The sequence below is a fragment of the Zonotrichia leucophrys genome, chromosome 3 (assembly GCF_028769735.1).
Source record: "Zonotrichia leucophrys gambelii isolate GWCS_2022_RI chromosome 3, RI_Zleu_2.0, whole genome shotgun sequence".
Classification (NCBI taxonomy): domain Eukaryota; kingdom Metazoa; phylum Chordata; class Aves; order Passeriformes; family Passerellidae; genus Zonotrichia; species Zonotrichia leucophrys.
The window spans coordinates 38,300,794-38,324,573 of record NC_088172.1 but is presented as its reverse complement, the minus strand read 5'-3'; the positions used below and the strand labels follow the sequence as shown (position 1 = coordinate 38,324,573).

Sequence of the window (23,780 nt, the reverse complement as noted above, 5' to 3'; positions counted from 1 at the left end):
TCTGTCCTGCTCTTATGTGGCTTTACTGAAGAATTCCACTCTGTATAAGTTTATTCCTCCTTGCACAACAAACTTGTTGTGGGATTGATCAATTAATTTAGCTTTTTCTGAAAGTTACCCAATTTTCCAGTGTCCTTTCTGAGATTGGAGCAGTAGGAGGCACATTGCAGTAAAGACAAGGGCAATATTTAAACAATTTAAACGCAAGCCTTTATCATCTATTCTCTCTGTGCTCAACATTCCTAACATTCAAGTTGGTTTTCTGACTGCTCTTGGGCATTGAAAAAATGCTCTCACAGAGGGATCTGTTTCTGAGTAGTGACAGTCAGTGAAAATTCATAGCTTCTGTGTAAAAGTGCTGTTTTAATACCTGCCTTTATTGGTTCTTAAAGTTCTTCTGCAGATCCTCACAGCCAGCACTTGTCTGTACTATTCTGAATTTAGAGTTACCATGACTTTAGGATTCACTCACTATTCACATTCTAAAAAAAGGCTATTAAACTTATTCCTATCATATTATATTTCTGAATGGCTAAAATAGATACTTTAATATTGCTATTTCCTGACACAGATAATGGTCCTTTTTTCAAAACCTTTAGAAGAAATTTTAGCTGTTTTCTTGTGTCTTCAATGAATGGCTCTTTACCATTTCAAGCTTTTAAAAATAATAAATAAAGCCTACAGGAACTATTTTAAGTACTATTCCTTTAAGTACTATTCCTTCCTTCAGGTCTTTTAAACAGACCTGAAAAATGAAGTAATTTCTCTTTAAAACGGTCCTACAATTCTGAAATAATTTTTATTTAAATGTTCAAAAAACTATAATGTGTTTTTCTTTTTAAGTTAGCTTATTTTCCATCCAAAGGTTTCAAAAAAGTCTAATAAAAAAGGCATATGTAGCTTCAGACAAAAATTACACTTGCAGTTATTACTATTTTAATGAACAGGATGAACTTCTCCGGGCTCTGTCATCTTACAAGCTGATAGCACCCAGATACCGATGGCGTAGGAGCAGGTGGGGACAGGTGTGTCCCGTGGCTCTAAAGGAAGGGGACATTGTGATGGGAAACCCAGAGTTTGCTGTCAGGTTAGTGGAATTTGACACTCTTCATTTTCATATCTATTTTATGAGATGTCTATATCTGCTAGCTTCTCTTCTGTTTTAAGTTTTCTAGGTAAAATGTACGTACTGTCGTGCCAAGAGGCATTGAACAAATTTGTGTTGAATCCACGGCCTTACCTCTTACCTCCAATGCCAGCTCCTCCTTGTAAAGTGTTCGTGTTTGGTCCTCCCTTCTCTGGAAGAACAACTATTTGTAATGAAATTGCACGCAATTATAATGGAAAGGTAGGTTCATAAATGTCTTAGGTAGCTGGGCCTTGGCAATCAGTTAAGCTGTTAACATTCAAGTTACAAATATAGGGATTACAGAGGAAACATAGTATCTTAGTGAAATTTGTTTTTTTATAAAAGTAGCTAGAGATCAAGAATACTTTTATATATCCTCTTATATTGAAGCTATCTTAGCATTAGAATACTATAAATAACTTTGCATCTAAGATAATTAAATATAAATGCAAATGGAAAATAATTTCTTTTTCAAAAAAACCCCAACCCTGCGCTTGAATTACATGTAAATTTTTCTGAAATCTGCAGAGCTTTTCTAAAATCATTTTATTTTATAAATATTGGAACAGATGCTATATTTGTCTTCTGTGATATTTGTATTTTTTCAAATAATTTCACTAGGTTCTTGATATGGACATACTCTTTCAACAATATAAAGAATCAAGAGAGAAACAAGCTGAGGAATTGCGAAAGGATGCACTAGAAAAGGCTATAGAAGCAGTGAAAAATAGATTGGAATCAGAAGAACAATCAGAAGAACAATCAGAAGAATCAGGTGAATAAGCTGTTCTGTGGTCTTTGAAGCTGTCTTATTTGCTTTACATCATTTAACTGAAGTTAAATGTTGCTGTCACTTTGACTTGAAAAAGTTGCAGAAGTTGTTATGATTGCTGGGCATTAAAAATGAACTAAAAGAACATGCAGTGAAGGGAATAGCTTAGTAAAATTCAGTGTTTTTACATATAAATATATATATGTATATATATATTAAAAAAAAACTTTTGAATTTGAGGGCCATGTCAAAAAGAGTTTTCTGAACTCTGAGCTGAAAGAAATTGTGTCTCACTGACACTGTTTGAAAACACTCAATTTTAATGACTTTCTGACAAATTAAATCTCTGCAAAACTGAAATTCTCATCCAGAAAGCAGCTTTTCAGCTGGACTAATGTGAATCCACAATATACAGATTTTTCACTTTGGAGCAGCCTTCCAATTATGCTGCCACAGATGGCACATTCATAAGTCACTCCAGCTCTGGTCACATTTAGGCTTCTTAAGCTGCCTAGTTTTCTGCAGTTTGACAAATTCAATAAATATATTGCAAAGGTGAAAATGATATGTTATTTTAGTATCTTTTAAGCAAAGTTTGTATTTTTTCCAAGGAAGTTCAGTGGATGCTTTTCAAAATTATTTCTTTTGAAATGAAAATAATCCATTGAATTAGAATTGCCTTTTTATAGTTAGCTCTAGTTAGGGTTCCAATGGGCAATGGGGCCATTTTGATTTATTCATCTAAGCAAGGAGTTGTGTTTGACTTTTACATGGGTAGATACATCTAACAAGAGGTCAGTGTATTCCTCCAGTGCTGCAAAACTGGTGCTGACAGTGATAAAAAATCATTGGCATTGCTGTAAGAATAATGATGAGCTATGACACTAAAATTGAAACAGTTAAACAGTGTTGCATTCTAGATTCCTGACTATGTAAATACTTTTGAGGACAGGGATGTTAATCCTATTAGAATTAATGAGAAATTAATACTAATTAAAAATTTTATTGCAAAACTGAAGTACAAACAGAGGATGTATTTTCCTTTGTATATCTTTTTGTAGCATAAGATTGTTTCAGAATTTTTTAAGGGGTAAGTAGATGTTTGGGTTTGGGCTGCATGGAGTTTTTTTGCAGAATGGAAATTCTTGTATTGCACTAAAAGGAAGTTATTAAGATGCTGCTCCTTTTGTAGGCACCTTGTAACTTGGCAAAAATAAGCTGATAAATGTGTACATTTGTGCATGTAAAAAGTATCAATACAATCATTGAAAAATCTTGACATAAATACAGAAACTAAATAAGGTATTTTTTCCAAATTACACTCATGGTAGGTACTGCAGTTGGCTAAAACAGTTCTTCACCAAATTTTATCAAGTTAATTGTGAGTTAAATGTGAGTATTTCTTATAAAGCTTTAAAATAATTATAGTTGTTGTGCCATCAATTAATAAGAAAATGTGGAAAAATATTAATGTTTTGCACATCATAGGGAATGCAGACTACTTTATTGTTTAAAATACACTGCCTTGATCTAAAATTTGTATTGATTGAGAAACTAGTTTGGTAAACCTTTTGATTTAGGAACCAAAGGGAAATCAAATAAATGGAAATTCTAGCATGCTCTAAATGCCTGATTATTCTGGTACAGAAATGTCATTCTGTTTATATTGAAAGAATATTTAGCTTAGAGGTGGAAAATACTGAACAGTTAAAAACGTTGTGGTTTTGATACTGAGAGAGCAAACCAAGATCTTAGTTTATGAGACACACTCTACATCTGCATTCGGAACTGGTGTTTGTTTCTTTCTCAGAGCAATTGTGTATTGCTTAAAATGTATGCTGTGCTGAAGTTATGATATAATGCTTTATTTAAGTCCTGATTTCAAATTTCTCTGTGAAATTCATTTAAAAAATCGATGGTGTTAGGAATACCAGAGATAACTGCTGACCACCCAGAAGTTCAAGCCATGCTAGAAGGAGCCAAAAGTGTGTCATTCTCTGAAGATATAATGTTATCTCAAATGTATGCTGAAGCACTGGAGGAAGCTGTGGCAGAGGTGAGATTACAAGTAGTATGTAGCAAAGTGCTTTTTTCCTGAGAGGAGCTTCTAGCAGTTTATGCATTATCCATATCTGTTCCTAGTTTTCCCATTTGAGGCATCAGTTTCATTTCTGTCACATAGCCCAAAAGCTTACATAGGATTGAGGAGACACTGAGGAAGATAATGGAAGACAAATCTAGTGAGGGCTATTTTATTGTCCTTTATACATAATAAAAATATGTGTGTGCATGTGTATATATATTCACACACTTACAGAGAAGTTATTTCTGTCTTTTAAATTACCTGAGCTACAAATTGTTAACGGCTGGGAGAATTATCTGACAGATCATTGTCTGCTTGCTCTATTCTTATATTTGTAGTCACTATTAAAGAACTGAACACCAGATGTAAGAGTTTGAAAAGAATTGTTTATGAAGATCTATACAAGAATCTTTAAATGTTTTGAATTTGTTCAATGGTATGTAACTATTGAAACTGGAATGTAAATTCTTTATAGGCAAGCTTAAAAAATCACTATTACATTAGTCTCTTCTTGTTTAAAATGTTTTTCATTTCATTCAGACATAGAAAGTTATAAATGTCTTACTTTTTATTGACCTGAAATAACAATAAGGAAAAATCATAGCATTTAGAAAGTAATTTTGTATTGTGCTGTCTTTTTTGTACAGCTCATTTAAGTCTTTTTATATTCCTGAATGTGACATTTTCTAACAGCTTATGAAGACTAACAAAGACAGGTTTCCTGATGCTCCAGAAAGAGGAGGGTGGGTAGTGGATAACTACCCTCTGTCAGAAGACCACTGGTCAGCCTTATTAGAGAAAAGACTTCTACCTGACACTATTGTCTGTCTGAAGGATACAGAAAAAGAGGGTTAGTAAATGCACCCTAATGCAACTTTATACTTTCTTTCTTTTTTTCTGTCTTGATATCTGTATATAAAACATACTTGTGAGAAAAACTAGTAGTTATGTCCCATTTATAAAGCTTCAGGATGTGGAGAATGAATCATCCAGTGAATCAACAAGAGTACCACAATTTCTTACAATTTGGAGTTAGGGAATTACACAGAATTTAAACCAGGAATACTTTGCTATAACAGCAAAGAAGATTTCTCCCGTTTTAAATCAGTTTTCATTTTTCTCCTATTTACAACCAGCAGGAAATACCAGTAGACTCTTGTAGCATCAGATTTTTCTCTTCTTGGCTGGCTGGCCACCACCTTGCAATGTGGCTCTTGGTCAAATTTCTCTGCCTTGGTTTGCCCATTTGCAAAATTAGGTTAGAGGTATGAAATTTCTCAGCTTGAGAGAAGAGGCGAGGAGGGGAAATACTTGTATGCAGGGGTACCCTGTTCTCCATTCTGGGATCAAAAATAAACCCCAGTAACTTCCTACCCAGATGGATACAGTGGCTTCGTATCCATGAATTCAGAGTAAGGGATTTTTACTTTATTCTTTCCAGCCAAAAGGAAGATTGGCACCAAGCATCAATAACTGAACATATTCATGTACTGTTAAAAGTTTGTAAAATTGTGTCTTCATGGATCATATTTGCTTGATTCATACCACACCACAAGTTTAATTGATCATTGGCAATGTTTGATCATTACCTGTTCAACCCAGTCCATTATCAAAAAATCTTTCAGTGGCAGAAACTTCCATTGAAGAAAGGCATGATGGGTCTATTCACATAGAGTTAAAGACAACTCATTAGATGCCCAGCACTGGAATCAGTCCAAACCCTTGTCCCTGAATATAAAAATCAACCTGAGAAAAGCAAGGTTACACAGTTTACTCAGAACAGATTTCTTATTTAAAAAACCCCAAATTTAGAAGTATGTCCACTGATCAGCAAACCATCCTCACAACTCAGGAATAGTACCTAAACAACTTAGTCACACAGCTTTGTGAAATTTTGTAACCAAAAGTGCTTCAGTGTGGCCAGAGCTCATACAGAGACTAAATACTGGCTGAACATTTCTGTGAGAAAGTTCTAGGTCCAGTGTTTGTCAGAAAACCATATTTGCAGAAGCAGTCATTCAAGACTTCATCTCAGACACTTTTGGAAAGAACCTAGAGGCAAATTGTTTTCCATGCCTCATCTTTGCTTCCCAGCCATTCCAAGCTTATTGAAATGTTCATGAACCTTGTTTCTGGGACATAGTGCATTGTCCTTTCATACAACCACCAAAAGCATCTCCTTCTTGTAGTTGGCATATGGTAAGGAAATGTCAATACTGTGTGCTAAATAATAAACATCAGGAGTCTTCCTCTAGCCTGAACTGCAGGGAGAGCAGTGAGGTGGGAGAGATGCTTTCAGAATGATATTAAATTTCTCTTCACTTCTCAGAATTTAACAAATTAGTGAATTAGTTGGATAGAAGAAAAGGTTGTCTCTTTTCTGGTCAGTAACTACTCCTTTTTTAAAAAGTATATATTTTTTTTTATTATTTTTTATTTTCTGAAGGGAAGAATTTGGGAATTCATAGAAGAGGCTTTCAAAGTAAGGCCTCTCTAGAGCTTACCTATTATGTGCTTCCTTCCTGCAGTATAGACCTCTGCCATTACCACTAGTTCTCAAAACCTCGCTCTGAATTACTTGCTCTAATATGAATAACCTATTTTATACTCTTGGTAGTATAAAAATTTGGCTGAAAATGTAGCTTTTTGCTTATGGATACATTTCCTTGAATTTAGCTATTTTGTTTCACTTTATTCTTTTTATTTGCACAATTGTGTTGACTCTTTACTTGATTCCCACTTGTTTCTGTCATTTAAATAATTATGTAGTTGTGAAGTTTACATTTTCACAGCATTTGAGTCATTACTTTGTAATCTGTTCCCTGACCTAGTCTAAACTCTCATAAGTCCACTGATGAAAACAGGTTTCAGCACACAGCCATAAATAAATCTATTTATCAAAGTAAATAAGTCAGTAGAGTTCCTAGTAGGAACAGCATACTCTTAATTTCTGCTAAACAGCTGCAGTAGTAGAGGTATGCACATTATTTATATTTTTATTTGAATGTTTTTCATTTGTTTCTTCATAGCATTCTTTGTACACTTGCAAATATAATAAATGGCAGAGTAACACATGATATATGAAAGTTTAAGATAAATCATTTCAGTTTTGTCTCCTTTTATAGCCTTCATAACCTTTCAATATTCCAGATTCAGTTTTTAGGTGCTTTAAATTGAAAAAAGCTCTAAAATTGTATAAATCAACAACATCATAACATTTCAGTGGTATATATACTTTTTCTTGACTTTAAAAGAAATCTGTCAACAATTTATTAATTGATATTCCTAACACAGTGACTTTAGTTTTATAGAGATGCATTAAAGTCATTACTGTCATGCAATTATGCTGCAGGAGCCTGCATACTGCGCAGAGCATACCTAGCAAGTAGGAATGAAAATATTTCTAAGAGTTTGGAAACACCAACAGATGAAGCATTAGAAACAAAAGAAGATGATGAAAGGTAAAATATTCCAAATATCTGAATGTATAAAATGAGCACAAGAAAATTCTAGCCTCACTCTGTGTTAAAGGTATCAGTGCATTTATCACACAAATTAAGTAAAGCAGCACACTAAGACTAGTTATCATATACAGGAAATAATCCAATATCCGTTGTCTTTGAGGAATATTTCATTTATATCAGTACATATGGTGGCAGTAAAATCTCTTTCCAAATGCTTTTTCATTAGCCTTTCATTAGTCCAACTTTTAATGCAATGAGACAAGAAAATTAATTTAGATTATAAAATACATATGATTTTTATTTTTTACAACCAAAATTATATTTCCACATCTTTACATTTAATATATCTGCAACTTGCTTTAGTAATATTTGTAATGGTCTTAAGATAAAGAAACTTTTATTTACAGTGGAGAAATGGAAGAAACAGTGACATCAGAGGAAGATCAGGCTCCAGCTGCTACTGAGGAGAAAGGTGTGTATCATTTGACTTCTGATCGAATTAAGTGTTTCCATCACTTAGTGGTTTGATTTTCCAGTTTTGATTTCCTTTTTTACATTTAGCATCTAGAAAAATTACTTTTTGTTACTCTCTTCATTGGTACTCTCTTCACACATTTCTTTGTGTCATTCCTCATGGATGTTACAGAATAGAGATGGTTTCCATTAAATCAGCCAGCACTGTTGCAGTTTTCAATAAATCCAAAGGATGGGATTCTATCTCCTCTAGTAACTTTTCTAAGTGGGTTATTAACTGTCTTGAAACTACTCATCTGTAGCTCTTTAAAAGTTACAAAGCATTGCTGAAACTTAGTCAATAGTTAATGAGAAAATCACAGCATTGTCTGATTTTCTGGTCTTCCTTCAGTAAGCTCAACCTGAAGTAATTAAAAGGGAATGGATATCAGTTCATCAGTGTCTTTCTTAACATGCATTGGGAATTGCTTAATCTGATAGCAACACACGTTATGAATTGCTGAATCCAGAAGCAAAGGTGAGGCTGTAGCAGCTCTGTGTCCCCAGGAGCATGCAATGAGTCTGAGCACGTATTCCCATTTCCCTGTCATCCTCTTCTTACTCTATTATCCATGCTAGTGGATCCAATCCACTTTGATCCTTCCTTCTCCTTGCCTTCTCAGAAAAGCTTCCTGATATTATAAATCTCCCACAATCCCAAACTGCTTTTCCCTAGGCATCCCCTAATGAATCTCATGCCTTGTAGGCAGTAATGCACTTCAGCCAGAGAGCTTCTTGGGGTGACCCATCTCAGTAGATTTCACACCCAGACAATGCCTTCATCATCATCTTCTAATGGCCCTGAGGGGTGTCAAGTCACGGTTGTATTTGTTGTGATGAAGTTTTGGGGGTTCACTTATCTGTCATTGTTTCTCCCCTCCTTTGTGCTTATGGACATTAGTCTTTAACAACATAACACCATAAAAACTAATGGAATTCTGTGTATTACATGAGGTTTCCCCTCTGGTTACAACATAAATAGAACATTTTAGATAAAGATGTTCTTACTTTATTGCTTTCTATATTGACAGAACCACTTTTTTTTGTTTGTTTCCTGTAAAGATCCTACTTTATATCAGAATTGTGTTTTACTTCGTCTCCAGCAGAGAAAATATAATTGTCCTGGGCAGAAGTGAATAATCTGTAAGGAGTGAGATTTTGGCAGCAGACCAGTTGTCACAAATAGGCTGGATTTTTGCACCTCAGATTGTGTCAGTTGGATTGAGACTTTGTTCCAGGTGTGATATTATGATCTCCTCGAGCTATGTTTTATTAGCTCTTGGAAACCTATATAACACTTGAGATGGCTCAGCTGCCTCTGATGGCATAAAATTAGCAGGATGGCTTCTGTGGCAGTGTTGGAAACAGAAAAGTTTTATTAAAAGGCAAAATAACAAAGCTCTTTACAGAGAAAACCTGAGTTAGAGGTACACCTAACAAAAGCAATTAGCTCCTTTGTTCTCTTCTTTTTCTAGTAAATTACTTAGGCAGGACTTTCTAGCTTCTATCCAATTAGCTATCCTTAAGTTTGAAGTAAAGTCCCCAAATTCCTATGAGGTGTCTTTTTACCTAATTGAGAAGAGAACTTTTAGGCTTTTTTTCTTTTTAAAGAGACAAATGATAATTTAGTCACTACATCAACAAAGGGCACATTCCTACATAGTTTCAATGGTTTGAACCTCAATAGTCCAAAAAGCTGCAGAGGTTTACTTCCCTCTTAGCCTTCTTTAATCACTGCCTAGCTTCCTAGAAGAATGTTTCTGTCTGATTTGGATCAGCTGTCACAATGAATTACCATGCATAAATATCTGTCTCTATATTAAGAACTAGACTGGGGACTTTGGAGTATTTTCTTTCTCTACTATACAGTCTCAAGATTTCCCATTCATAGCCTGAATTATCACCCAAGGCCTGGAGCGGAATTCCCACTTTCATTTTTTCTCATCAAGAATCTAGACTGCTATTGCCATTTTTCTTTCCAACCCAACATACTGGTTTCTATACAAAATTACTATGGCCAAGCTTAAGTTCTGTATTACCAGTATGTCTCACATATGTTCTCTTTCCTGACCTAGTCTGGCATTTATTTTACATATTTATTTAGGATGCATTTATCATACATATTTACAAGGCCTAAGTTGTAAAGGTAGTATAAGATAGACTGAGTAAGATAGCATGCTTTTAAATTTTAATGAGGTAACATTTCACCTACTCTGTGAAAAAAAATACTGTAGTTTTCTAGGGTTCTTTAAATTCTTTAAATGTAAATTCTTTGAATGTAAGCTTTTTTAAAAAATCCACATTATACCTTTTTATAGTTTCTAATAAAACACATAGCTTTTCTCCAAAGTGAATAAATCCTATAGTATTAAACATTGACTGCAGCTTTTCTCCCATGTGACCTATCTTTACAGCAATATAGACAAATGTTCACAGTTCACATGTTCCCAGTTTGTTGGGTTTTTATAATGTATAGCAGTTAGAATATAAAAAAGATAGCTCAGAAAAAATACTTCAGGGCCCAAATCATACCCTTCTGGTCTCTCATATATGGCATCCTATAGGAATGGCTCAAAGCTGCACCAGGAGAGGCTTAGATTGGGCATCAGGAAGTGTTTCTTTACTAAGAAGGTAGTCAAACACCAGAACAGGATTCCTAGAGATGTGACTGATGCCCCAAACCATTTAAGAAACATTTAGGAAATGCCACTAATAACATGCTTAAGCTTTTGGTCAGCCCTGGATTGCTCAGTTGATGAGCAGTAGATGATCGTTGTAGGTCCCTTCCAACTGGAATAGTTCTATTCTATTCTATTCTATTCTATTCTATTCTATTCTATTCTATTCTATTCTATTCTATTCTATTCCCTTTCATTCCATTCAAGTAGATGCACATTTTAATAGCCACCATCATTTTTTGTAATGTCAGTGGAATCTGGGCTTGTTTCAGCACTGAACATATTCAAGTTTATAAGATTGTGTTTAAAAGGAAAAAATGGTTCCAGTGATGAACAAGGTACTTCCACATGTCTTAATGAGAGTAAAAGTAACTGGAGAAGGAGACTTCATGTAAATCTAACAAATGTGTTTAAGTGAGTTAAGAAGCTAAGTTCAATGCTGAAATGTCTGCTAAAGATATAGAAATCAATTTATGTTTTATCTCTTGCTTGTAATGTCTCACTGAACATTATAGCCTCATATATTTTTTCCACATCCTTTGACACAATTATTCTGAGAGATTTTTTTCAGGAATTTCTTTATTTAAGCATTTTGCAGAAGATTTGCATGAGTATGACTGTATTTGTACTAGGAGACGGCTATATCAATTCCTGAGACTATTATATTTCACCTGTTGTAGGGGAGTTCTCAACTTCAGGCAGATCTGTGGGTTCACTCCAATCTTCCTGAAGTAATACTTGGCATATTCTTTTCCTGCCACATTTCTGCCAGAGATTACTTCCTTTCTATAGCAAACTCAACTGGAGCACACATGCTCATGCCTCAGTAGCTCAGGCTGGTATATTTGTACAGCCACATTTTCACTGATGTCTCTTCTGCTGCTCTTGCTATTTGGGCAGAAATTCTTGGCAAAAATAAATTGGCAGCTGGGCTCATAATTCCAGATGTCACCTCTCATGCTTGTGCTTTCACAGCTTTTAAGATCATTCTTGGTTATATACTTTTTAATATTGAGTTCCAACTCTTTAATATTGATCTCCTTTCTCATTACAGATGGTGGAGGGTTGAATCAATACCCTTCTCTTGGGCTTTTGTTCTATTTTCTTGCTTTTTTTATTTTTATCATCATGTTAAATTCAGTAAGATATTTGAAACAACAAGAGCAAAAAATAATTAAACCTGTTCATGTTAGTGCATTTTCTGTTTAGTCTTTGAAGAGAAATACTTCTTGGAATCAATTGTAATTATAACATTTACCAGGCAGATGATGTGTGCTCAGTCCTACAGCCTCTAAATATATTTCTATTGTTTTTCTTGACAACTTGCATCCTGATTTGTGCTTTCCCCTACCTTTACCTGGAGGTTTTCCAGAGAGAGAGATTGGACAAGGTCAGTTTATTAAACTGGAGATGAGAGATTGCAAATTACTTATACTGCAAACTTCAAAGCAAGCTCTAGTGATATTACCTTCACAGTTTGTTCAGTGTCTGAGCAAAGCTGCATGATCTTCAAAGCCATCTTTCTGCTGTCATTTATAAATCAGATGTGATAATTGCATTTTAATACCTGTAATCCCAGCATTTTAGGCAGAGAAATTTCAAAATTTGAAAACCAGAAAGGTTAAGAACAACTTCCTCAATTAAATCCCAAATACCTTCAGTTCTTAAATTTTTTTAGTCTCTCATTCAGATAAATAAAGACTAGGGAATATTGGTGGAGAACAGCTATGCAATGTTTTGAAGAAGAAAAAAGAACAAAAGCCTATGATTAGAGCTATCAGTCTTTCTGGAAGCTCTTGTCACTTTCTGAACATAAAAAGAGAAAGGACATCCTCTTAATTTACTTCACTTAATTTCTGTCCATCTGTCCTCCTTGACCCTCTCCCGTACCAGTCTTCTAAATGAAACAGAACCATAAGCTAATGAAAAGATAAATGAAATCTTGTAACAGTTTTCTCTCAACACTTTGAAGGTAACTCATCTTTAGTGGAGATGGTCAGCTTTAGTTTTTAAAATATACATTTTATCTTTTATCTGCTAGAATTTTTAGAATATTTTAAACAACAAACCAGAAATAGAAACCATTTTATTTTAATAGAAAGTTGTTAAGTAAACATATTTTTATGCATTAGAAAGGATCAACTTTATCTGTAAACCACAGTTGTCTTTCCAATTAAAAAAATCAGTACATACAATATAAGTTTGTCTATTGAGCACATTTCACTGTAACATGCTGAAGATTATTTGGCAGTGTATATTTATAAGTAAGAAGTGAAAAGTCTGTATAAACAAACTACAGTCTGTTTCAAAAAGACAACTGAAACTACATTCATAATGAAATACAGATCAGTTCCAAGAAATGAAAAGTGTCACTGTTATGGTATATTTTGCCTTATTGTTTATTTTGCTAGTTAAGCCCTAATGAAGTAGACATGCTGGCTTCTGGTGTGTCTGTATCAGCTTTGGCAGTGTTTCAATGAGGAGAAAAGAAGAACTTTTTTATATTTTTTGATGTTGCATGTGGACCAAGGGAAGAAAAAGTCATAGATACTAAGATATTAAAGGCTCTCTTTCCCCAACAATTCACTTAGAGAATGTGGGGGCAGAAAACCTTCAAGGATTGTTTGTCTCTATGGTAACGATGCTCAGTACAAGCACAGAACATGCAGAGCAAAAGAATATGAGAAACTGGCATATAGGCATTCCCTACAAAAGCCCAAGATTTGAGGCTGGGGAAGATTGTTTCCCATCGCCATTGTGATGAGAAAATAAAATTAAGAACAGTACTGTTAGGTAGAAGGCCACCTCCTTAGAGAGAAAGTTGTTTGCATTTTTATATAATTTATTTTCAAACCACTGCTGTCTTTTCAGATATTTTTCTTGACTATGTTTTTCATTTTTCAAAAAATATCTTCTCTCCGTAAATAACCTTGCCAAGCAGAGTTATTACATTTATATCTAATGCCAAAGGTACAGCTGCCTTACTTGGTCCCTGGTGAGACAAACTAAATGTCAGGGAGACAACATTTTTGTCATAATAAGGTTCAAATACCTGAACCAAAACCAAATGAGGGTTGTCTGATTTTTGGTCTGTCTGTTTTCACTGGGAAGGTAAACCCTTTTTCTTTTGTTACTTCTCCCCTCTTTCCAGGGGAAAGTTTCTCCAGTTCACGTAGACCTGGGTAATCTATTTAAGAGTTCTGAAAGTATGCAATAATAGCTGCTGGATAGATTTTCTTAAGCAACAAAACCTTCTCCATACAGGTATTCTGTTAGAATTATGTGTCTTAAGTAGCAAAACAAAGCTGGAACACATGCTGGCCCATCCTTTGCTGATATATGGCCTGTCAGGAGAGGTAACATGAATTATAAATGCATCTGAGATAAAGGTCTTGGGAACTACTCTATTAAGTGGATTCATTGCCATGTTCTCTATTCTGTCTCAGATGATGCCAAATGTTCATTTCAATCTCTTGTTCTGCTTGTATACTCCCAAAGTGCCATGACCTGCTGAGAACTGAGGTGTTTTTAAAGGGCTGGACTATAAGATGATCTTTTGAAAGCCAGATCCAGCCAGCCCTCATCCCATCTTCCATGTGTTACTGCTGTGGATAGGGCTGTGGTTCACAAGGCATTACATGTGATTGCTGCAGTGTGACTGTGCCAGGGATAACATGTGCAAGCAGCAGTTAGTGTAACCCAGTTATTAATGTATCATTTCCTTCTTTTCCTAAAATCTGTGTTCCTGAGGGAGTCATCATTACATATTGTATTAGAGCTGCCCAAATGTGAGCAGGTTTTACCTAGCTAAATCTGTTTCTCATTTGGAATATGTCACTGCAGAATGCAGTATAATTAATGGCACCATTTGCACAACTTTTAATGTACATAAAAAGGTGTATTTAAGTTCCTGTTTAGAATCATGGTAAGAGGCAAAAATGTCATTGCATGGTGTATATATAATGACATATATAAAATGAATGTCTAGTTTAGTAAAATGCAAATGTTTGTAAGCCTGTTTAAGGGAAAATATTATTTCTAATTCAAGATCAAACTATTTGAAATCTGCAAGGTGTTTCTCCTTGCTGATATGCCCTTTTGCACTTTGATTCATGTTTTTGCACTTTGATTTATGTTTAAACTAATAATCAAATAAGAGGAAGGTTAGTTACTAAGGTGTCAGTCTAATAGTTGTGTTGTTCAAAACTTTAAAAAAATGTCGGGGAGATGTATTAAATAATTATTGTTACAAAAGATCATAAAAATACTTGTCAAAATGCTTCTTTGTTAATAGTTTTGCAGTTTACCTTGGCTGTGCAATGGTATTGCTGGAGCAGGGGCTGACAGCCCTGAGGGCTGATAGGGGGTGCTGGGCTCTGGGCAGCTGGGGGGAGCCCCAGGGGCTGGGCAGGGACAGCCAGGCCCGGGGGTGTCCTCAGGTCCCTGAGCCAGCACATGAATTGCTATAGAGAGCCCAACTTGCTTCAAACCTCAGTTAATCAGGGATATAGTTCAGGTCAATAGCGGTATTGAGAGAATAAAAGTTTCAACATCAAAAGTAGAAGAATATAATTATTAAAAGCACATAAGTAAGTGGTGATATTGAGAGAATAAAAGTTTCAATGTCAAATGTAGAAGATTCTAATTGTAAAAAGCATACCAGTATTTAGAAATTTAATGTATTTCTAGAGCTACACATTGTGTAGGAGCTACACAGTTCCTTAATAAGATGTAGACATTGCAGTGCCCAAAACTCCCACACTACCTCTAAAATGCCTGATTTCATGTAGGGACAAAAGGGTTGTAGAAATAAGCACAAGTAGCAAACTAGCAAGGGACCAAACTTAGTGGGCCATGAAGGAATTTCAAAATAAGGGGTTTGAGATATGGTGCTTGGTCTGAAGGCACTTGCATATCCCAGCTGCTATTGGCACTCTGAGGTGATGCTTTAGTTGGTAGACTATTACACAAAAATTAGGCAGCACCTTTACTCTGACCATTACATTTCAATCTGTTTCCTGCCAAATCTTACTGGTACCTAATCACTGAAGCCCAGCTACATTATACACTTTTTGCCTTTTGGCTCTAATTTGGAAAATAAATGTGTAATTTGCAAATTTCTTCAACAGTCGACAAGAGGAAATGAGAGATACTTGGTTCTGGGAGGAAATATGTTTTCTCAATGAAAAAATTGTAACAGGGCAATCCAACCCTTCATAAGTCACAAAAATTGATTGGATTTTTCAGACTGGGACAAATTCAAAATGAATGTTACAGTGCTGCAATTTGACAGAGTGAGCATTGGCCTGCTTAATGTCTGAGAGTGACCATAAAGCATTGGGGTTTTAATGTTTTGAGGTTTTGTATTTTTGAGAAAGTAGTCAAAGCTTTTTACATACAAGGCATTACAAAAGACTTTCATTTTAGTAATACCTCTGCTTTGTTCATGTAGGAAGTTACATAAGGAAGAACAGTAGTAATGGTCCTTTTAATGTAAAAAATGAGTTGAAATTCATTGGAATAGGCTGATAATGTTGTTACTTGTGTCAAATCTGTTAATGCCCTTTCAAACTAAAAACAAGACAGGAACAACAAAAGAAGGGGGAAAATTTTGGCAAAATAGAAAATCATTCCATTCACTGATAAAATTTTTTCTTGTATCTTCATTCCTGGCCAGACTAAAACACAGCATATGCTGTAAGTCCCAGCAAACTTAGAGTAATATCAGATCATTTAACTCACTGCTCTCAACTGCTTTTCTGTCTGTTAGCTGACATCACTTATTAACAGAACACAAAGAAAAATTACAAGAAAAAAAGACAATCAGAGTTGAAAATTATATGAGTGCTGAGAATGGGAACAGCAGCAACAATACTACATTGCTGCTGCCAGTGACAAATTCTTTATGGTGTCATATAGGCACTTGGGTATCATCTTCTAGCTGAGACGGGACTTTGTCTCAGGACTTTCAGGGTCTAACAGTGTATGAATAGATAGTAATTGCAGCCCTATCTAGCTCCTAATTGGAACCTTTTCTAATGTGTCAATATCAAGTTTTTAATTCCATATCTGCTGTCATTCTCAAGTTTTAAATTCCATATCAGCTGTCAATATCAAGTTCTTAATCCCATCTGTCTTCTTCATCAAGAAGTTGTGGAGGAAGGAACTAACCCCTTGTTTATTTGCTCACAGAGTATGACAACACATTTGGTGTGGTTTTGTCGTGTTTACAATGTGTAGTACCTGTGATTTTCTTATTTATATTAATGCATCCTTTCAGTCTTTAATTTCTGTCAACTTTCTGTGAGACAGTGTTAGAAAACATGCTTGGACTGATCTTAAACAACAGACACTACAAAATTCTGCATGTCCCTTAAGAGATTAAAGTATTCTCTCTCTCTCTCTTAATTACTAAACAAGTGATTGTATGCAAACATAGGTGCATTAAAGCCAGAATTTCCTGTGAGTTTCCCAGTTCCAGTATTTACAGAGGGAAGTCATGATAATATTTTTTTACTTTATTTTCATTTATTTGTTCATTCAAATTTTTCCCATGCTGGCATGAGGCATGACTATATGGGAGAGTCTGTCAAAAGCTGTTCATCACTGAATCATAATTTTTAGATTAATGTATTCTGCATTGTATTTATTTGCAGAAAGAGTCATATTTATTTTGAGTGCTGATTTAAATAACCATATGCAAATATAGTTCAGCAATTTGACCTCATTTATTTTCCTGGAGAAGCCTCAGTGTATAGAGTATCAACATAATTAAACTATGACTTTACAAAGTGTCTTTGTAAACTACTAATATAATAATTCATAATTATGGGGAGGAAGAAGCATTAAAAAGTATATCACCATATTTGAGCAATATAAAAATAGTCCTAAAGAAGAATGACGGTTTTTAAATGTAAAAAATTTTAGAGGAGCATTGCCTATTTTATGTGATTTGATTTTCAGAAATTATGCAGCCTGAGTTTGCAGAGGATGGTTTTCCAGATACAGAAGAAATGAAAACAGTTAAAATGAAGATTGACCTTTTCATGAATGATTGGGAAAATATGGAGTCAGAAATCAGGACGTCATCTCAAGTTCAGGTGGTTGTTTTAGAGATTGCTGAGCAAACACCAGAAAGTCTGCTTAATCAAACTGTGCAAGTTATGGAAAGTAAGTAATACTGTTTATGTGATTATTATCACTTCAGCTGTTAAGAGGGATTTTTGGATAGCTCAGGCAAATTAGGGAGTAGGTTGTACTCAGTTTGATATTGCTAATATGAAGAGTGTCATACTGTGTTCTCTGAATCAGTTGAAAAGCATAATAGCAGCCTTTCCGACATCTGAGTGGGGGAAATGTATATATTTGAAATAGAACTATAATATGGCTATGCAAATAGGTGCATAGTAGCTGCTAAACATTCTGAAAGCACATTTCCACAGTTACCTATGTATCTATCTATGTGTTCTATCTGTGTATGCCAGGATACTGGTTTGAGAAATGGCCAGATAGTGAAAGTTCACTAATGTGTAATATACATTGGGTTAGTGAGACTATCAGGGTGTGTAATAATCTAACCTAACCACCTGCATAGACTATATTTCAAAACTGAATTTTACATTAATTATTTTAAAATCAATATTTCTTTGGCAAATTACATTTCTTCATTTGTGTGGTCTTGCAGAATATTGAGCACTGGATAAATAATACTACATTTTTCCTATTATCACTACAAATCAAGTGTTTTATTAACCAAAACATCTATGGCTCTATAATAAACTGAAATTTGAGTGATGATTCTTCCCAACAAGTAACAGGGAAAAAAACTGTTGCAAAGAGTAATGGTACTATCTGCATGTGTTTGTATAATTCTTTTGCAATACAAGTTCCCATTGAAAATACCATTTGCTGTAACCAAAAACAACCTTTAGAATTTCCATTTTTGGAGGAGGCAATATATTAATTTCCACATCTGGGGAGAACATTTTATTCTGTGAGTAGAAGAAATGCAAGATACAGTTGGCAATATTTTCTTCCATGTATGCACTTACTTTCAAGGACAAAGAGAGTATATTCTGGTATAGTCAAAGGATAACAATTGAAACAGAATAAAAACCCTAATCTTTTCAGAACCTTTCAAATATTATGGCTGGGAATTATCTGATGAAGACTTAGGGGAGGAGGAAGAAGATCTGGCTGCTGAAGCGGAAAATGAGGAAGTAGAAGAGGAAGGTGGAGAAGAGGAAGAGGAAGAAGGGGAACAAGGGGAAGAAGAGGAAGAAGTAAGCATGCCAGTTTTTATCTATTTATGCTTTTATTATAACTCCTTTATTCTGAGTTTGAAAATAAGCTCAGAGAAGACAGATTTTGCTTGATCCTGATTTTTTTTTTTATCCAGTTGAAGCCTACTTACAGAATAAATATTTATTCTGTAAGAAGGCTTCAACTGGATAAAAAGTATGTGCTTCAAGAACACTTTCCCTACATTTCTGTGTTGTGGCCAATAGTAGTTTTATTACAGCAAGAAGCTCAAATACCACCATGCTAATAGAGAGAATGACTGTACCTAGTCTTGCCAGAGGGCAAGGAGGGGTTTTTATTAAAGAAACAAATATGAACTTTGATTTCTGTCAGCTAACAATGATTCCATGAGCCATCATGTAAACATCAGAAGATGCAGCGTCCCGTTCCATTTCAGCTATTGATAATTTTCACACACCCACTTTAATGAAATTAGAGGTCTAGCTTTGCCTTTCTATTTTCATCCTATATTGGAAGATTCCCATCCCCAAATTTAACAGTACAGGATATCCACAGACTGAGAGAGCAGTATTGATATATTTTTTAGAAATTAACTTTACTGGATAAATAATCTGACATTAATCATAACACCAGCTCTCACTGTATTTTCTGAAGAGGTCTACATTTAAACAAATCAGTTTCAAGAACACAGTAGGAAAAGATTTTATCATAGATGCTTCTACCCTAATTTTGGTCCTCAATGGCTAACTATGATATTCATTATATTTTTAATTTAATTCTTTTCTCAATAATTCTCTTAGACAATTTGTTTTCTGACTCAGAATCAAAAAAGTGTACATTTTCATAGACTTATTTTCAGCATGCAAACTGTTTTGAGAATACCATCCTAATTCAATCGTCACTTAATATATTTGGCATTATTTAATCTGATCTATTTAATCTAAGTAAACTCCTGAATTCTAAGAGTTCTTTAAAAATTTCATCTTTTCAGGATGAAGAAAAAATTAGACAAAGGAGAAGGCATATGGGAGACACAAACCACTTTTGTCCAGTCAGTCTGAAAGAGAACTTTGTCCTCTACCCTGGACTCCAGGAATATGCAGCTAAATATAAAGAAAAGATTTATTACTTTTCAACTTCCGAGTACAGGGATGAATTTTTGAAGAACCCTGAGGAGTATGTGGCTCACAACGAACCACTACAAGTGAGAATCTTAAAAATTATCTAAAGCAGATAATAGCAGATTAAAATAACTACTTTACATTCCCATTTAGATTTGTTTATTATGGCTGATTTTTTTTCTAAGCAAGAATATATTAGGCAAGTCCTTGAAGCAAATAAGACCCATGACTTCCCTAGTGATTTTTAATGTAAATTTCAATTAACACATTGAATTAATGATGCAAATACAGCAGAAAAGAGAGGAAGATTAAAAAGGCTTGCAATAATCTTAAAATGGGTTTAAAAAATGACACATATTGGCAATTTTGTGGGTTTTTTGTAACTTGAAAAAGGGTAAAGATTTACCAGACTTGTCTAATGAAGTTTCATTTCTACCTGCTGATAGTAGGGTAGTAGATTTGTTTGGTGTTTCCAGAGAGCAAGTAGTTTAGTTAGAACAGCAACAGAAAATCTGGGAACATTAAAATACAAAAGTATGTAACTGTTTTTGATGGATTCTTTAATTATGATATTTTTGAAGTGAAAAACAGTAGGGGGTGGGTGCAGTGTAAACTCCAAAATGTTACTGAATATTCTGGTTTTTTTTCTGTAGGCTCCTCCATTACGGGTGTGTTTACTTGGGGTTCATGGAGCTGGTAAAACTACTTGTGCACGAGAGATAACAGATAAATTAGGCATTTTCCATATTCAGTTTGAAGAATATCTACAGGAAGTGATTTTACCCAAAACTAAAAGGAAAGTTGGGCCCTTTTTGGATGAAGACCATGAAGATGACAATAAAAAACTAGAGGAACTGGAAGACTTCTCTCAGACCATAACTGAAACAGAAACAGAAAAAACCAAACAGGTATTAATAATATTTTATACATCCATACCCAAAATAACCATTTTCTGGCTAGAATAGGAATTTCCTATAAAATTTTAAAATTATGTTAAATTAAATACTCGATGAAATTTGGAAATAATATTTCATGACAACATTTTATAAACATTGCAAGCATTCCTCAAAACATTTTCAAGAGTTATATGCAGGTTTTTTCTCAATATTAGAGATAGATGCTAAATCCCTAATGGAAGACCAACTGAGGGGAATAAAAAGGTCAAGATGAGAATGATAATGGGAAGGCATGATTTCCTTTAAGTGTTTATAATATGCAGATTCAGTCAAGTGCATGTGTTCCAACTGCACAGGACTTGAAAAATGTTCCCCAGTTGTGTTCTTTGCATTCTCTTGGAGCAAAAGAATATAATGACTCTACCACCCTTTGGTCTGGTCATCCCTCATAAAAAAATCAGAAATATTCATCATTAGTAATAGGGTAAGCTAGTATTTTTTTAATGCAAGAGGTTTCTTAACTTGGATTTTAGTGTTTCATTGCCTATGGGCAACAGTTTCAAACCAGAAAAATAAAGCAACTCTTGGGTAGCATAAAATATGCCTTGTAGCTTAGCTGTAAAACTGTTTCAAATAGCTATATGTTCATGATACTGGTAGAATAATTAATGAATTATAATTTTCAGAAAATTAGTACTTTTTTTTAATCAGATTGACTACTGGCTTAAAATCCTTCTCAATGCAAATTCTAAACTCTGTCTCTTACAGGATGCAGTTTCTCTGAAGGAGAAATTTTTACATAACTGTTTATTGGGGAGAGTATTTTCTTTTATTAGGCAATGATCTGTTGGGAGAAAAAATACACAAAGTTTTAATGCAAATGAATTCTTTAGATAGCAGTGGATATAACAAAAGCCATTTATTATGTGGAGAAGTCTCACCACACAGCGCATGAATCTTTCAAAAAAGTGAAATCTATCTCTCACCCAACAGAAATAAGGATTTATCCAACACTCAAAGATTTAGGAAGAAATGTGTTTCTGCCTCACATTTTAAGAGCCTTTTTTAGTGTGTGCTCCTGATATCTGCCAAGTTCCCTCAAGTTACTAGGCATCAAAGATCTTCAAGCACTTCCTACTAAAGGATTTAAGGAAGGAGGCAGGAGAGGCAGCTACAGAGGAGGAGGCACACAGAAACCCTCAGGCACAGTATTAGGAAGATGAGCACCCAGTGGAAGTGGAAAATAATCAGGGCTCTGAATTTAATTTTATTTGTGCTCTTTTACAGCAGTAAAAAATCTAGAAAATATGAGTCTGACGCTGAAATGTGGTCTTTGCAAGTGCAGTTTAATCTGTGGCCTAGAGGGTTCTGTGTCTAACAGGAAAGCCTGGGTAAAAAATGGTAGTGCTCAAAACCAGAATAGGATCAAATTTGGGATCATTGGTGTAAACTGGACATAAACAGGTCAGTGGGTCAATGCAGGTGCTGAAAGAGCAGCCAAAGGTACATTAAAGGCCACTCTACTATCTTGAGAAGTGGAACAGGTCCCTGATAATTGAAAGGTAGTGTTCTGATGAAATAATACAAGAGCAGGTAATATTGGAAGCAAATGCTTCAGCACAGATAGAGTACAGATCAAAATCATGGATGTCAGAACAAAAATCCAGGTTTTCATTGAAATCAAAGAGGGGGTTCTTTCAAAAAGTCAGTTTCTTTTACAACTTGGTCATCACAGCCAAGAATATGGCAAGTGTTCCTAGCACTGATGCTTATAGCTGGCTCTCACTCCATTTTATTTTTTTTGCATAAATACATGTCTTACACAAAGGCGTTTCTGTTATTATTTTTTCCTTGTCATCTTTATATCTGCTGGGAAGCAATCTTCAACTTAGTATTTTTTTTCCTCATACTTCTTTTAAAGTGCTTAATCTGAATAGGAATGCCACTGGACTGTCTGACTATCTTATTTTTCACTGACCCTCCAATTCTGCAGAATTTCATTAAATTCCATTGTATCATTCTCTTGGCACGAGACAGTACAAATTTATCTGTCAAAGCTTAAGGTCAGCTATAATGTTCAAAGCAAAACCACTAAAGGCAAACAAAAATATACCATGCAGTCTGGGAAGTTCAGCAAAAAGATATCATCCTTGTTTTAGTGCCACATCATTGACAGGTCTGGGGGGAAACCTTGTCCTTCAAATCTGTAGGGTGTTCTCTTTTTTCTACCTGGAATAGACATCTTGTGCTTCTTCTCTTTTATGTCATAGGAAAACCATTCCTACCTCTCTCTATCAGTGGTAATGTCAGTGATACATTTTTATATGTTTAACTGTTTCCTCCCACTTCACACATTTCTTTCAAGATGCCTCTGTGTTGCAAATCTGGCTACCACTTTGTCTACTTAGGCATCGTCTGTCATACAAACATCTTTAAATATATGTACTGTGTCAGGCACTAGAGAAGATGTTATTCATACACACTACATTGGAGTTGTGACTTCAGCATGTTCTCTAGTTCTTTTGGCTACATTATCAGAATAGATGTCAGGCATAGGAATTCTTATTCAGCTATGGCCTTTTGATATCAGACACATTTTGATTCTTGATGTATTAATTGTATAAACTAATTATGAAAACTAACTATACCATCTTTTCAATATTTTTTACCACAGTCTGTGTCAGGAAGCCATTCTATGAGAAATGCATCCTCAACCATATCAATCTCACAGAGTTATGTATTCTGGGAAAAAACCCTAATAGTTTTCCACAATAATTTAGTAGTTTGATTTGGCATTTGAATACTCTGCATTTGACTAGTCATTAATACTACTACTGTTGTATAGAACAATGCTGTCTGTCT

At 34.7% G+C, this 23,780-nt stretch overlaps 1 protein-coding gene across 4 annotated transcripts in view; it reads left to right on the top strand.

Annotated features, from left to right (window-relative positions):
* AK9 (adenylate kinase 9) overlaps positions 1–23,780 on the top strand; it is a 59,458-nt gene that overhangs the window by 17,532 nt on the left and 18,146 nt on the right. For all 4 annotated transcript variants that reach the window (XR_010439524.1, XM_064707862.1, XM_064707865.1 and 1 more), the window contains exons 11-21: positions 948–1,087; positions 1,168–1,348; positions 1,751–1,904; positions 3,827–3,957; positions 4,678–4,834; positions 7,337–7,445; positions 7,856–7,920; positions 17,603–17,809; positions 18,770–18,921; positions 19,893–20,105; positions 20,676–20,930. Coding sequence is in view for 3 of the 4 variants with exons in the window: in XM_064707862.1 (XP_064563932.1) it covers positions 948–1,087; positions 1,168–1,348; positions 1,751–1,904; positions 3,827–3,957; positions 4,678–4,834; positions 7,337–7,445; positions 7,856–7,920; positions 17,603–17,809; positions 18,770–18,921; positions 19,893–20,105; positions 20,676–20,930 (1,764 nt within the window). In the remaining variant the exon portion in view is untranslated. The remainder of the gene's footprint in view (positions 1–947; positions 1,088–1,167; positions 1,349–1,750; positions 1,905–3,826; positions 3,958–4,677; positions 4,835–7,336; positions 7,446–7,855; positions 7,921–17,602; positions 17,810–18,769; positions 18,922–19,892; positions 20,106–20,675; positions 20,931–23,780) is intronic.